General features: G+C 40.4%; 1 protein-coding gene across 1 annotated transcript; it reads left to right on the forward strand.

Moving 5' to 3' along the window:
* The first annotated feature begins 209 nt into the window (after nt 1–209).
* On the forward strand, nt 210–8,229 carry LOC141642687 (uncharacterized). The gene is made up of 9 exons (XM_074451556.1): nt 210–726; nt 4,112–4,297; nt 4,768–4,863; nt 4,963–5,083; nt 5,180–6,380; nt 6,460–6,625; nt 6,916–7,080; nt 7,159–7,311; nt 7,596–8,229. The coding sequence occupies exons 2-9, from the start codon at nt 4,157–4,159 to the stop codon at nt 7,800–7,802; spliced, it is 2,250 nt and encodes a 749-aa protein (XP_074307657.1). The 5' UTR covers nt 210–726; nt 4,112–4,156; the 3' UTR covers nt 7,803–8,229.
* The last annotated feature ends 6,830 nt before the right edge of the window (nt 8,230–15,059 follow it).

A 15,059-nucleotide genomic window follows, 5' to 3' on the forward strand; every position in this document is an offset into this window, starting at 1 on the left:
GTCTTAAGTTGAGTCTTAGATTTCCATGACTCAATTTAAGACTTTAGTAAATTATTGGTAGTCTTGAGTGAGTCTTGTCTTAAGATTTACCAAAATCTTGTGTGAAGACTACCAATAATCTTACCCTAAACAAGTTGTATCATCGTCTTGAACTTTTTTTTTTTTTTGATAAAATGTAAGTATATTAATTAATATAAAAAAAGGTCAGCATAGAAAGGAGGTAGGAGCCGAAAAATCGTATGAAAAAGAATTGGGCTCGCTCCTAAACAAACTTTGGAGCCGAACAAACTAGCCCAAACTAAACAACCAACCAATCAAACAAAAAGAGATAGATCAACCTCTTTATCTTCATTTCTCTCTCCATATCAAACAAAAAGAGAGAGAACGAAGCTAGAGCTTATCGTTTTCAGCAACCATGAAGCTAAAACCTCTCAATCTAAGCTTCATCTCCTCGATGATGTTGTCCGCTACCTTTCGGGGATTCATAAGAGCTAGCTCAAACTTGCTCAGATTTCGGTGTTCCAGATGTGATAAGTACATGCATTAAGGATGGCATTCTCCAGGTCAACTTTGAACTTCGATCCCCCTCCTGTTCAACCTCCATTCCAGGATATCGCCATTTGGTAATTGAATTTCAATCCGCTGTCCTACCAGATTTATTACCGTCACAATCGAAAAAAATATGCTCTATGCATGGTTTCAGTTCTGAGCGCGCACATGTAACAGGTATCCTCCAAGCTTATGCCTAATTTGTAAAGTTTATCCTTTGTATTCATCTTCTTGTGACGGTATATCCAAGTGATGAACGCGTGCTTAGGTAATGACCACATGTCTTTTAAGACTTTAGTATTGTGTAAGTCTTGTCTTAAGATTTATGGCAAGACTACCAATAATAATTCATATTCAATCAATAATATCCTCTTATACTCACAATTCACAATATTTCACAAATACTACTACGGCTAAATAATGAAGGACTACAAAATCCTCTACGTAATCTTCCTTGATTAATAAATAAGTTTGTTTGTCTCATTATTAAGATATTCAATGTAAGATATGTCTAATAATGGACTGTCTACTATTGTACTACTGCAACTAAATAATGGACCGTGGATTGTACTACTACACTTGGATAATGGACTACTTTAGTGTGCTTGTTAAGATATGTAATTGGGCCTAAGCCGCACTCAGGCGGAGGGATGGCCACATTGACCCCAAGGGACCAACACCAAAATTAGGAGGAAGTATTTTATAAATTAGAGTATCAATTCCAAAATAAATTGGTAGATAGAGGTGGCAACGGGCCGGTTTAGGGATGGCCACATCGACCCCAAGGTGGCCGGTCTCGCTGAACTTGACCCTGAATCGGACCTAGGGGTAGGGCTGGCTGGCCGGCCGGTGCAAGGAGAAACGGGCTTGAGCCGGCTCTTTATTTTGCTAAAAAAGAAAAAAAAAAAAAAATCAAAAATATAACCAAATTTTAATTTAATTAAAGAGCAAATACAGATATTAGACAGCTACTGTTAACATTTTAATTAGTCTAAGTTAAAGAGGTTTCTTCTAGAGGTGATCATGGGCCGGGCCAATGCGGGCTTGGGCCGGGCCTTTCTAAGAAAAGCGGCCCATTTGTGTGGGCCGGGCTGGGTCGGGCCAGATGCGTGGGCTTATTTAGCAAGCCCAAACCCGGTCCTTATGGGCTAATGCGGGCTTTTGGGCCTAAATGGGCTTTTTCAGACCCTAAAATTTACGACTTACCCAGGAAATAATTAGCGTAATAGCTTCATTTACAACTTTTAAAACATACATAGTGTATAAAATTGCACAAAATATGATGAAATGCATATGAATTGCTCTCTAAAATAAAATAATGACAAAAATCGCCACTTTAGAATGCTTAATCATGCATTCTTAGATATAATTTATGTTATGCATACTTTGTTTTATAAATCTAAAAAAATATACTTGAGTTTGTAAAGAGTTGGGTATAACTTTAACGCTACTTTAATAGGTTTTATTAGAAAAAATATTCATTCTTAATAGATATGGGCCGGGCCGGGCCAAAATTTGGGCCAAAAGCTTGGTCCAAACCCGCCCCCAAAATATTTTGGGCCTTTTTAGGCCGGCCCATGGACTTTTTTGGGCCAAAACTAAAGGTCCAAGCCCTTTAAAAAACCGGGCCGGGCCGGGTAGGGCTAATGGGCTTGAGCCATTTGATCAGCTCTAGTTTCTTCTCAGATTCTTTAGTCCCTTTCAGTTTCTTTTTTGTGAAATTACTGCCAGCTTGTCTATAGATCATCATAGTGCCCTTTTTCTCTAATTGAACATGTCTCCCTAACATTACATTAAGTCAAATCTAATTAATGAAACGAATTTGAATCACTGTCAATGTTAATCACTTTCATAATCATATTTGATCCCTTACAACAACACCCAACATTTTAAATGATCTTTTGGGGTTAGGGGTTAGTTATTTACGTCGTTGATCTTAACTCGGAATAAAAATATAGCGAAAGATTATTTTCCGATAACTCAAATAAACTAAGACAATTATATTATGTGATTAATTTTGCTCTATTAGATCACCCCCAACCCCAAAGAACCAGTCAATCACTAGTTTAAAGTCTAAAGAGGTTCTTGTGTTATTGGTTAGATGTTGTGTGGGACTAATTCTTGAAGCTTCTGCATTAAATAAAAAAACAAAAAAAAGAGATCAAATCAAACAAATTCCATATCATATAAATGATGTATGCAACAATGAAAACATCCTGTTCTCATGGGTCTATCCTTCATCCTTGTCTAGTTGTCTTGATGACTTATATTAAAAGTTGCACCGAAAAATACAGGATAATTAGTACTCGTGTTTTATACCATATCTAAAATACAATGAATTTCTTATTTCTAGCTTCTTCGGAAAATACAAAATACATGATATATTTATTTACATGATTACATCGATCATTGTCTAAAAAAAATTACTTCAAGTACAGGAGATACTAATATAATAGTAACATTACTAATACTAATCCTCTGAGTTGGCCACCCCTGTAATCAAGGGCGGTTAAAAAAATTTAAAAAGCCGTTAATTTGCAAAAATAATTAATTACATAACTTAAAACAAAGAAATGAGCTTGTTCTAAAGCTCATCTAATACAAAATTAACTAAAAAATTTACCAAATTAACAAAATTCCAGATAATTTTAAACTGTCTCATTCTCCTCCATATAAAATACCATTTTCAATTTGGCTCTTTACGGAGAGCCTTCCTCCCTTTTCTTTCTTTTTTTTTTTTTTTTTTTTTTTTTACAAATTCTTCGTTCTTTATCCGAAAAAACAAATATCCATCCATGCAAAGGATTGCCCTGCACGTAAAATTCATATAAAAATATAATATAACTGTTTGAATTTGTAAATATATATACATTTGTTTAATATAGCTATAGACATTTCTTTTATTTCATTATTGTATTGTTTGATCATCAAGTCGGCGGCGTGATTTGATTTTGTCATCAATATTTTCAGAGAAAATATTCAAATTTATGAGAAGAATTAGTCATCACAATAATCTTATATGGCTGGCACTACTTCATGCCTTCCTAATATATTCCGTAGGAAAGCATTCAAAATGCAGGTGCATATATATATTTATTTGCTTGCTTATTCTCCTTTTGAAACTTGTTTCCTTTAGCAAAAATTACCAACAATCTACAAACATAGCAAAACCCACACAAATGTCTGAGATAGTTTTGTCATTCATCCATTAGATAATACTTTCTTTACGAATTTCGCGTCATGGTAAGGTTTCAAAACCCTTTATCCCGCTATAGACATGAGCCTTTGGGGTATTTGTAATGTCGTTTATGGTGTAGGATGGTGGTGGTGTTTTTTTTTGTTAGTAAGATATGTAAAATATGTATTGTCTTTAGCCCCATAATTTGTTTGCCTAGAAATTTATCAAAATTCGCTCATTTGGTCTTTTATAAAGTTGATAGTAAAATTCTTCAATTTTTTCATGAATATTGAAAAATATGTTTTAAGGTCAACTATTAACTAGATTTTATGAGGATAAACATAAATCTAATCTTGTAGCATGCATGAACTTCTGCAATTGCAGACTACTAAGCCTACGGATGCGCCTGTGAAACAACAACACAAGGAAATGGAGAGCTTATCGAAGAGGTCAGGCGGAGGAAGTCCCGGAAACAACTTCCTCTTGTTCATGGAGCTTAGGAAGAAGATCATGATTTTTAGGGATATCTTTGATATCCCTCCTCTCAATGGTTCTGTTCCAATTCATGAGGTACTACCTTAACTAATTCTCAAGGGTTTCTATAATTTGTCGTTATAATTTACTAAAGAATGATTAAAAAAATCCATCTTTAATCGAATTTTGTTCAGAATCTAGGTTTCCCATTTTTGAAATTTGTAGGCACTAGACTAGTATGGTGTATTTGTAATCCCTCTTGAAGTTTTTTTTATTGAATTCATCCTGATTAACCAAGTGGTGTTAGTCCAGTGGTAGCCGGGTTAAACCTTGAAGCTTGCAGAAATGCAGGAGTTGAGAGGTCCCGGGTTCGACTACCAGCTAGGGCGATGATCACTTGGCCACTGCAGCCCTCGAAGGGGGTGGCTTACATGGTCCATGTGGTGGTGCGGGAATGCATGGGCCCGGGGGATTCAACCCCCTCGTCATCAGGAAAAAAAAAAAAGAATTCATCCTGATTTGTAGTGTGGAATTATATCCTGATTTGTAGTGTGGAATTATTGCAGTTGGTAATATCAACTGGGGAGGATCTTCATAGGATGTACCCTGAATTTGTACCATGTGTTCCGACTAAAAAACTCAAGGAACGGAACACTCACCAGGTTAGCAAACTTGCCAGTAATGAAATCTGTGTTTCATTTTCCTATATAACATTGGTATGACATCATTCTAATAAGAGCATCAACTACTTGGTAAACCAGGCTTTAGTTTGCTTCTATGAGGTCCTGAAATGTATAGCAGACTCGTCGTGGATCGAGGACTCCAGGGTCAGGGATATGTTTAAGTATGGCAATGTTGAAACAGTCCCCCTAGATGAACTCGGTATGTACAGTTTTCTATAGCCATTTTGCGATGAATTTAGAAATTGTTGGCTCATTCTAATCCAATAAATAAAATGAAATTGTATGTTCATTGCAGCAAAGACAGTGGTGACATTAGTGGATTCCATGAATAAGGCAGGAAAAGAAAGGTTTGACACAATGGAGGAAGATGATTTTGAACCAATGAAGAGGGATTATGTCACAAGGTCTATGTCTTTTGGTAGGGTTCCAATGGAATATAGTCCAAGATTTGGAGAGTTTGGTAGTCACTCGCTTTGCGGGTCACCTCAAACGCCAACTTCAGTCTTACCCGAGTCTCCAAGGTTCGAGTGTGGTAGCTACTCCCCTCCTCGGTTGTGGGGCCTGCGCGCTCAGGCTGTTGAAAAACTAAGCCCGGTGGATTGGAAGCGGGTCTCGTTCCATATGGTGCTTCAAAATAATCTGCAAAATCAGAAAAGGAGCGAAGTGGAGGAGCCTAAGGAGCAAGATATGGAAACAATAATTAGTCCAGAAACACCAACACAAAGGTCAAGTCCAATGATCATTGAGAAGGAATGTCTGGAGCCTAATGAACCAAAACTTCCTCTACAACCTCAAGTTCAATCCCAAGCTCCGCCACCACCACCTCCTCCACCTCCACCTCCACAACCACTTATAGTGTCATCACTACCTACATTACCACCTATTAAACTAATGCTTCCACAACCACCACCTCCACCCCCACTGCCAACACTTAACGCAACTGCACCCCCGCCACCACCACCACCACCTTCATATTCAACACCCCCGCCACCGCCTCCGCCACCTGCTCCATCTAATGCAAGGCCACTTCCACCTCCACCGCCAGCACCTCCGTTTGGGGCAATGCCTCCTCCTCCACCGCCCCCTCCAGGTAGGGGACCTCTTGTCCCACCTCCACCTCCACCTCCAGGTGCAAGAGCTCCCCCACCACCTCCACCACCAGGTGGAGCCGCACCCCCTCCGCCTCCACCTCCTGGTGGAGTTGCACCCCCACCTCCACCTCCTTTTGGCTTAAAGGGTGGGCCTCCCATGCCACCTGGAAAAGGAGGACCACCACCTCCCCCACCAGGTGGCGCAAGGTCTCTACGTGCAAAAATGACCACAAAGTTAAAAAGGTCATCTCACATGGGGAGCATGTATCGCGCTCTTAAAGGGAAGGTGGAAGGATCCTCTTTACCCGGAAAATCTTCTCAAGGTAAGAAGAATGGTGGTGGTGGTGGAAATGGTGGTGGCGGTGGACAAAGTATGGCTGAAGCACTAGCAGAAATGACCAAGAGGTAATCATGAAAATTCAACATCATTTTGATTATAAAATCCATTGAACATGTTATGAAACCTGACAAATTTCTGTTGCAGATCAGCATACTTCCAGCAAATTGAAGCAGATGTAGAAATGCATGGAAAATCAATCAAGGAGCTGCAAACCACGCTTAACTCTTTCCAGACGAAGGACATGGAAGAACTGTTTAAGTTCCACAAAGAAGTTGAATCTAAACTTGAAGTCCTAACGGATGAAAGCCAGGTTTGAATCTCACCTCTCTACCTTATTCTCACCTCTACTACTTTTGCACTTTTTGAGTATAAAAAGAGTCACAACGGCAATATTCATGTTAAGTGCTAACGGGTTTCAAATACAGGTCATGACCACCCGTCAATACTACAGAATGATCATTAGTTGACGGGTTTGGCATTTAAATGATCTCAACATAACCTTAATTTGACCGATATATAAGAAAATTAAAAAAGATACAGAATAGTTGATAGAAAGAAATATTGTCGAGAATTGCATTGACTCAAAACTTCCAATGACAGGTTTTCGCAAGATTTGAAGGATTCCCTGTGAAGAAACTAGAAGCCTTAAGGATGGCAGCAGCACTATACAATAAACTCAACGGAATTTTAACCGAGTTACATAACTGGAAAGTTGAGTCTCCATTATGCAAGCTTCTTGACAGAGTTGAAAAATACTTCACCAAGGTAAGTAAATAAGTGAGATATCACCATTCATTATCATTTACGGATTAAATTGAAGATAACCAATTGAATATCATACAGATTAAAGGAGATTTGGAAGGATTAGAACGAACTAAAGATGAAGAAACCAAGAAATTTCAGAGCCATAACATACACTTTGATTTCCACATTCTTGTAAAGATTAAGGAAGCTCTAGTGGATGTTTCATCTAGCTGCATGGAGTTGGCACTAAAGGTAGGTCTTAAGGCAGTCGAATCGTTTAATTCTTCTGTTTCAAAATATTCCTCATTATGCTCAACTATTATGGTCACGTCACATTCGAATATTCAATAGAATGTTAAATTGGACTAAAAATAGAAAGATATCCTTAGAAAGTAGAATCACTTTTACATAGATAGAATGTGATATGGACTAAACTACCCAAGTACTTGCTATTCGTCGATCATTACCTTACTAAAATTATTGCCACTAACTCGAGTACAAAATTATTTTGCACGTTGGCTTTGTCTATATTTTAGGAAAGAAGAGAAGCAAAGGCGGCATCAAATGATCAAACATGGTCCAACGCCGGAGGCCAAAAGAAAGTATGTGCCAAGTTGCTTTGGAGGTCTTTCCAATTTGCCTTCAAAATCTACTCTTTCGCAGGTGGACAAGACGAGAGGGCTGATAACTTGACGAGGCAACTCGCTCAAGAGATCGAGACTGACCCAATGCATGAGGATTGAGCTAATTCCCTTTTGAGTGCAGCTTTAACTTCTTGTAAAATGGTGGTATAATAATTTTTGTTCTTCTTGGCAATGCATATCAATTGGAAAAGAGAAAAAGCAAATGTAGAAAGGTATTAGGTTCGGTCCAAGATCGTATGTACAGAAAACGGCGAAAGAAAAAAAAAAAGAGTTGTTTATGGAGCATAGATCCGGCTAGTTATATATATGGCTTCCATTTGTAAGCTATAGTATAGTATATATGTTTGCAAAGTACCATACATGTATTGGTTTCTGCATTACTTACGATTTATACTACTAACTAATACATACTAAGTATATCATTATATATACAAACATTTTTGGTTTTTGCTATGTAAATTCATGATGAATTTCTGAGTGGAAATTTTGTAATCATTCTTCTGATAATACATAGCCTATTAGCCTATGTTTTCTTTCTCCGGACAATTTGTTTGTTTAAGATGATGCTATTTATGTGTGTGAAGCGAAATCGATCGAGGACCAGCACAGGGCAAGTCGAAAAAGCAGGGATGACAAGGTTTCGGGAAACCGTTGGTTTCTCATGCGGGAAAGTAGCAAATTACCCCCAAACGTTTGGGGCTATGTGCAAATTGCCCCCAAACGTTTTTAAGTGTGCAATTTACCCCCAAACGTTTGGGACTATGTGCAAATCAACCCAATTTTATATTTCCGACAACTTTTCATCTACTACCACCCATCCCACCACCATCAAACACAATCTCCCACCCTATATCCCATTCTAATTCTCCTCTCCCATTTAAACCCCTACTATAACCTTACCTAATCTAGCATTTCGTCAAAGGTAAATGGTATTTGTAATCAACTAATGACAATATTCTAAAAGGTACATAAAACAAAAAGTAGCAGGTATTGAGTGAAAAAATGAAGTCTAGTTTTTGTTTTGATTTGATCAGCTTTTGACTTCTACTCAAGAACATAATGCTTAACACTATAGAAATACTGACACAAATAATATTGAGCTGAGTTCTTTCTGGACGTGCATTTCAGTTTGATTCAATCCGAGAAAAAATATATTGGTGTATTGTATTGCAGCTATACTTATATTCATCAGTCACATTTGAGTTTCGAATCAAGTCTTTTGCATTTTCGAATCAAGTCATAGGTGGGTTATGGTACGGGTTTTTGAATGGAAGAGGAGGGTTAGGATGGGACATAGGGTGGGAGATTGTGTTTGATGGTGGTGGGATGGGTGGTAGTAGATGAAAAGTTGTCGGAAATATAAAATTGGGTTGATTTGCACATAGTTCCAAACCTTTGGGGGTAAATTGCACACTTAAAAACGTTTGGGGCAATTTGCACATAGCCCCAAACGTTTGGGGGCAATTTGCTACTTTCCCCGTTTCTCATGTGACCAGATACAAATTGTGAAGGTTGAAATGTGACTATTTTACTATAAAAAAAATTATTTTTTCTTTTTAACTCCCATAATAAATTACTAAAATCAACCAATTAAAAGACGAAATTACCTCTTCCGATTGTATGCCTTCCCCATCAATCCATCATTATACTTATTCTCAGTACTCACAACTTCCGTCTGTACAACAACGGCAACATATAACATCAACAAGAGTTCACATCTATAACATTAGTATCTAGACAATCAAGATAAACACTATTTTCAATTATTTCAGTTTGATTAGTGTAGTTAGTAATTTGTAGAAGAGTTTATGGCTTAAAGCTCGAGTATTATTCATATGAAACAATGGTATTTATACAAGAGATTGAAAACCTAACTTACCATAAACTAAGACGATACAATCTAATACAATAGGTAAGAGTACAATCTAGAAGATAGAAATTAGGAAAGCTAAAATATACACAAATAATTCCTAATTCCTAAGATATTAACTCTATCATGCCCCCGCAAGACGGACGGCCGGAGGGAAAGCCGATCTTGGACAACAGCATTTGAAAGCGAGCTCGAGGAAGCGGCTTGGTCAACGCATCAGCCAACTGATCATCATTAACAACGGGCGTGACACGAAGAGTACCATTTTGAACTTGCTCGCGTATAAAGTGATAATGAATAGCCAGATGTTTCATACGAGAATGAAAAACAGGATTAACATTAAGATGGGTAGCTCCAATGTTATCACAATAGACCGTGGGAGCAGACGACAAAACAGTACGGAGCTCATGAAAAAGACTAGACAACCACATGAGTTCATCAACAGCAGCAGCAGAGGCAATAGCACGATACTCAGCCTCAGTAGACGAAAGTGAGACAGCGCGCTGCTTTTTAAAGCTCCATGAAATCGGATTGCGACCCAAATAAACTATGTAAGCACCAGTCGAGACAAGGCCAGCCGAATCACCACCCAATCAGAGTCCGAGAAAGCATGGAGAACAAGAGGTGAGTTACGACGCAAATGAAGGCCAACATCAAGCGTCCCATTTAAGTAGCGAAGAACACGTTTAAGAGCCTGGAAATGAGATGTAGTGGGCTTGTGCATAAATTGCGAAAGCTTGTTGACAGCATAGGCAATATCAGGTCTCGTGAGAGACAAATACTGAAGACCGCAAACAAGAGTCCGAAAACTAGTAGGATCCGAGAGAGGTTCGCCTTAAAGGAGGGTGAGACGTTCCCTGGAATCCATAGACGTGGAAAAGGGCTTGGACTCAGCCATGTTAGCGCGAGAAAGCAGGTCAAGAATATATCGACGCTGACATAAAAAGAGACCACGGGAGGAGTGATGAACTTCGACACCCAAGAAGTACGACAAACGGACAAGGTCCTTTAAGGAAAACCGAGCAGCAAGATCATCAATAAAACGTTGAATCGTGACAGAACAAGGACCTATGACAATAATATCGTCAACATAGACAAGCACAAACACGGGATTAGTAGCATGCAGTACGAATAAGGAGGCGTCACAAACTGAGTTAGTGAAGCCAACACCGAGAAGATAAGAGCGCAACTCAGTGTACCAGGTCCTCGGGGCCTGTTTCAAGCCATAAATAGCCTTGTTGAGACGACAAACGTATGTAGGATGAGCAGGATCAACAAATCCCGAAGGTTGGGACATGTAAACAAAATCGGTACGGTTCCCTTGAAGAAACGCATCATTAACATCCAGTTGACGGAGCGTCTAATCCTTGGTGGTAGCAAGACTAAGCAACACTTGGACCGTGGCAGGTTTAATAACAGGGCTAAAGGTCTCGGTGTAGTCAAGACCGGGTCATTGGGTAAACCTCTTGGCGACAAGGCGGGCTTTATGTTTGTTAAGGGTTCCATCAGGATTATATTTATTGCGAAAGATCTATTTGCACCAACAATATTCCGATCAGGGGGAGGAGGAACAAGTTCCCAAGTATTGTTAGCAATGAGAGCATCAAATTGAGCTTTCATAGCAGCGTGCCAAACGGGTTGCGCGAGGGCTTGTTTAACAGTGAAGGGTTCGGGTGAGGGAGATAGTTCAACATTTAGGTTGAGACGGTCAATAGGTTAGAATATGTTATGGGAGGCACGGGTGGCATGGTGACACGGTGGGGGAGGAAGAGGTGGTGGTGGCATGGGTGGGGAGGAGGCAGGTGACAAGGTCAGAGACCTGGTTGGTGTGAAAACAGGGGACGACTGGCCAGTGGTAGCAGGGGGTGTGTGAGGAGATTCTGGGTTAGAAGGAGAGTTAGTGGGAGTGGGAGGAGAGTCTGGGTTAGGAGGAGAGGCAGCGGGAGGTGAGGGAGGGGGCGCAGGTTCAGGGTTAGTAGGTGTAAGTATGGGAATAGTGAACGGGCACCACTGATTAGTGGTGAGGGCAGTAGTGGGTTTATCAGGCGAGGTGGAAAATGGGTAAACATAATCAATGAAGCGCACATGACGAGATGTATAGACACGATGCGAGGTGGGATCAAGACACAAATAGGAGTGTTGACTCGGGGAGTAGCCAACGAAGACACAGGCCATAGAACGGGGATCGAGTTTGTGAGACGTATAGGGCCTAAGCCATGGATAACATAAACATCCAAAATTGTGAAGATGGTGATATTTGGGTGGCTGACCAAATATTTTAGAGTAAGGAGTGTGATTGTTTAGGGTGGGGTGGGGAGACGATTTATCAAATAAACCGCGGTCTGAAACGCAAAGAGCCAATAGGAATGAGGCAGAGAGGAGTGAGTAAGGAGAGCTAGACCAGTGTCAACTATATAGCGATGACGTCGCTCCGCATATCCGTTGTGTTCCGGAGTATGCAGAGGGGACGTGAGATGGGATATGTCGTGAATGCCTAGATAGGGAAGAAGTTTGATGAACTCTCTCCCATTATTAGAGTATAGAGTGCGGAGAGAAGTGCGGAATTGCTTTTCAACAAGAGGCTTGAAGCGAGTGAAGACGGAGTATGTGTCGGATTTACGTTTGAGGGGGTAAAGCCAGACATATTTAGTGTAGTGATCGACGAAGACAACATAATATTTGAAGTGATCAACAGAGTATAGCGGATAAGTCCATAAATCGCTAAACACAACCTCGAGGGGACATGAGTAACAAGAGATGAAATATGAAAAGGTAATTTGGTGCTTTTATTGATAAGGCATGAATCACAAGGAGTATCCTTAATATGAGGAATTTTAAGACTATGAGCTAAGTGACGCAAAACACGAAACTACGGATGGCCAACTCGGTGATGGAAGTCGGAGGCAGTAGTGTGGGCAGCAGACACGGTGGGAGAGACACGAGTGGGAAAAATTTCATAGACGCCATCTTTGACAGGACCTTGATGAAGTAGTGCCCCCGTTTTAAGATCCTTAACACAGAAAGACAGGGGTAATAATTCGATGGAAACATTATTATCAGAACAAAATTTAGAAGCAGAGATAATATTTTTCTGAATGACTGGAACAACAAATACATTAGATAAATAAAAATTATGTGAAGAGATAGAAAAAGAGGTTGAACAATGTGCGAAATAGGGAGACCCGAACCATCGCCTATAACAATCTCGTCAGTGCCATCACATGGATAGTGAAGGGCAAGCATTTCTAACTCAGCGGCGATATGATGTGAAGCACCGCTATCAAGAATCCAGGGTTTTGGTGAAGGAGAGTCAGTTGGTTGAGCAGTGGCACTAACGGTATGGGCATGAGGTGGAGCATAGGAAGCGCGTTGATGACGGGGCACACAAATGTCCGAATAAAGCTCTTTAAAGACGGGGTAGAAGGTGAGGGAGTGACCCTGAACATTGAACCAATGGCATCGTCCATGGTAAGGGTTGAAAGGGTTAGGACGTGGTGGAGGCAGGGGCAGAGTTGGAGGCAGGGGTGGGTAAGGATGGCTGCGCAGGAGTAGAGGCAGGTCGGGATTGGTAGTTGGAGCGAGGTTGAGAGTACGAGCGATAATTGGTGGCATGAACAGAGGTGGTGTTGGCCGTGACAGGTAGAGGAGAGGATTGGATTTGCTCACCAATGTGAATGGAGAGCTCCTTGTTAATGAGTTTCTCATGAAGTTCAGGCAAGGATATCGAGGTGTCCCGGGCATGAACGACGTCAATAACGGACTGATAACGTGGATCATCTAGGCCCTCAAGGACACGATTAGTGATGTCTTCGCCAGAGATGGGATTACCGAGAAGGGCTAGCTCATCAGTAATATTCTTTATTTTGGTCATAAATTCGGCTATGGAGGAAGGGCCTTTGTTCAGGGTGCGAAGTTTATGTTTAAGTTGTTTTGTGTGGCCGCGAGACGGGAGGGCATAGATGGTTGCAAGTATGTCCCGTGCTTCTTTTGTGGTGGTTGCTTTGAGAATGAGGGAGCCAACAGTAGGGCGGAGGGTGCTCGCCACAGATCCGAAGAGAAGTTTATCTTGCTTGAACCAAGTTTTGTAAGCGAGATTGAAGGACACAGTACCAGTGGCACTGGTAAGTTCTTGGGGTGGAGCAGTAATGGAGCCATCGACGTAACCATAAAGGTCACAGCCGAGGAGGAGGAAAGAAAGTTGCAATTTCCATTGTTGGTAGTTAGAGCTAGTGAGTTTGTCAACAGAGTTAATATTGAGGAAGAGAAGAGGTTTTGAAGGGTCATCTCGGTTTGGGATGGTTTGTGAGGAGGTCATCTTGACAGAAAAAAAAAATCGATCAATTGCTCGATACCATGTAGAAGGGTTTATGGCTTAAAGCTTGAGTATTATTCATATGAAACAATGATATTTATACAAGAGATTGAAGAGCTAACTTACCATAAACTAAGACGATACAATCTAATACAATAGGTAAGAGTACAATCTAGAAGATAGAAATTAGAAAAGCTAAAATATATACAAATAATTCCTAAGATATTAACATATCTCTATCATAATTAATTAGTTTTGCCTAAAATCAATCGCATTGTACAATTCTAATGCAAATCTGTAAAATTAGTAATTGACCCATAAATTAATTGCACAATAAAAACTGATGTGTTGATTAATGGCGAATTAGTGTCGACATTGTTTGGGAAATGATATTGTTTGTTCAGGAATCAGGATACCTTGTTCGTGCGCGCTTCACAAAACCGTCGAAGCAAAGTCGTGTGCGGAAGATGAACAAGCCATGGCGAGTTCGTGCAAGCTAGACATATGTCCCTATGTCAGAATCGCATATAGGCCTGGGCCACGCCCTCGAGGAGGAGAAATAGTCCACTTTACAAATTCAAGGGGGTTCCGTCTAACACCCACTAGCAATGGGTGGAGTAGTCCCTAACTTATAAATTAGATTACACTTCTCTCTTTCTCCGATGTGGAAGACCTAACATGTGATTCGTCACACGCCCCCTTACATGTAAGGGTCTTCTTTTCGATCGATCGACAGTAACGCCATTCGTTTTTTCGAACTTGTTTCATCGTGCGGAACGTCGTCGCTTTTCGTACCGGACAATAGTGGACTAGTTTACGTAAACGTCGTCGTTTTTTGGACCCGTCTTCCCCTCACAACCCAGGACTAAACCTTGGGCTTTAATACCATGTCAGATCCTAGGTCACGCCTGTCGAGGAGGAGATAGTGTTCAATTTACAAGTCAATGAGATTCCATTCGAAATCAATTGGCAATGAGTGGAGCAGCTCCTTGGGTTATAAGATAGCTCACTCTTCTATATTTTTCTGACGCGGGAGAAATACATGTGATTATTCACACGACCCTCACAAGTAACGTCTTCTTTTCGATCGATCGATAGGAACGTCGGTATTTTTCGAACCTGTTTCGTCGGGTGGAAACGTCGTCGCTTTTCTGACCTGCCAAATAGTGGCCCA

Source organism: Silene latifolia, chromosome 2, assembly GCF_048544455.1.
Source record: "Silene latifolia isolate original U9 population chromosome 2, ASM4854445v1, whole genome shotgun sequence".
Classification (NCBI taxonomy): domain Eukaryota; kingdom Viridiplantae; phylum Streptophyta; class Magnoliopsida; order Caryophyllales; family Caryophyllaceae; genus Silene; species Silene latifolia.

Excerpts from the sequence above, each read along its gene's own strand:
- LOC141642687 (XM_074451556.1), top strand. The coding sequence starts at position 4,157 with ATGGAGAGCTTATCGAAGAGGTCAGGCGGAGGAAGTCCCGGAAACAAC. Across the intron at positions 4,298-4,767 it reads GTTCTGTTCCAATTCATGAG|TTGGTAATATCAACTGGGGA; the intron begins GTACTACCTTAA and ends GAATTATTGCAG. Across the intron at positions 4,864-4,962 it reads AGGAACGGAACACTCACCAG|GCTTTAGTTTGCTTCTATGA; the intron begins GTTAGCAAACTT and ends TTGGTAAACCAG.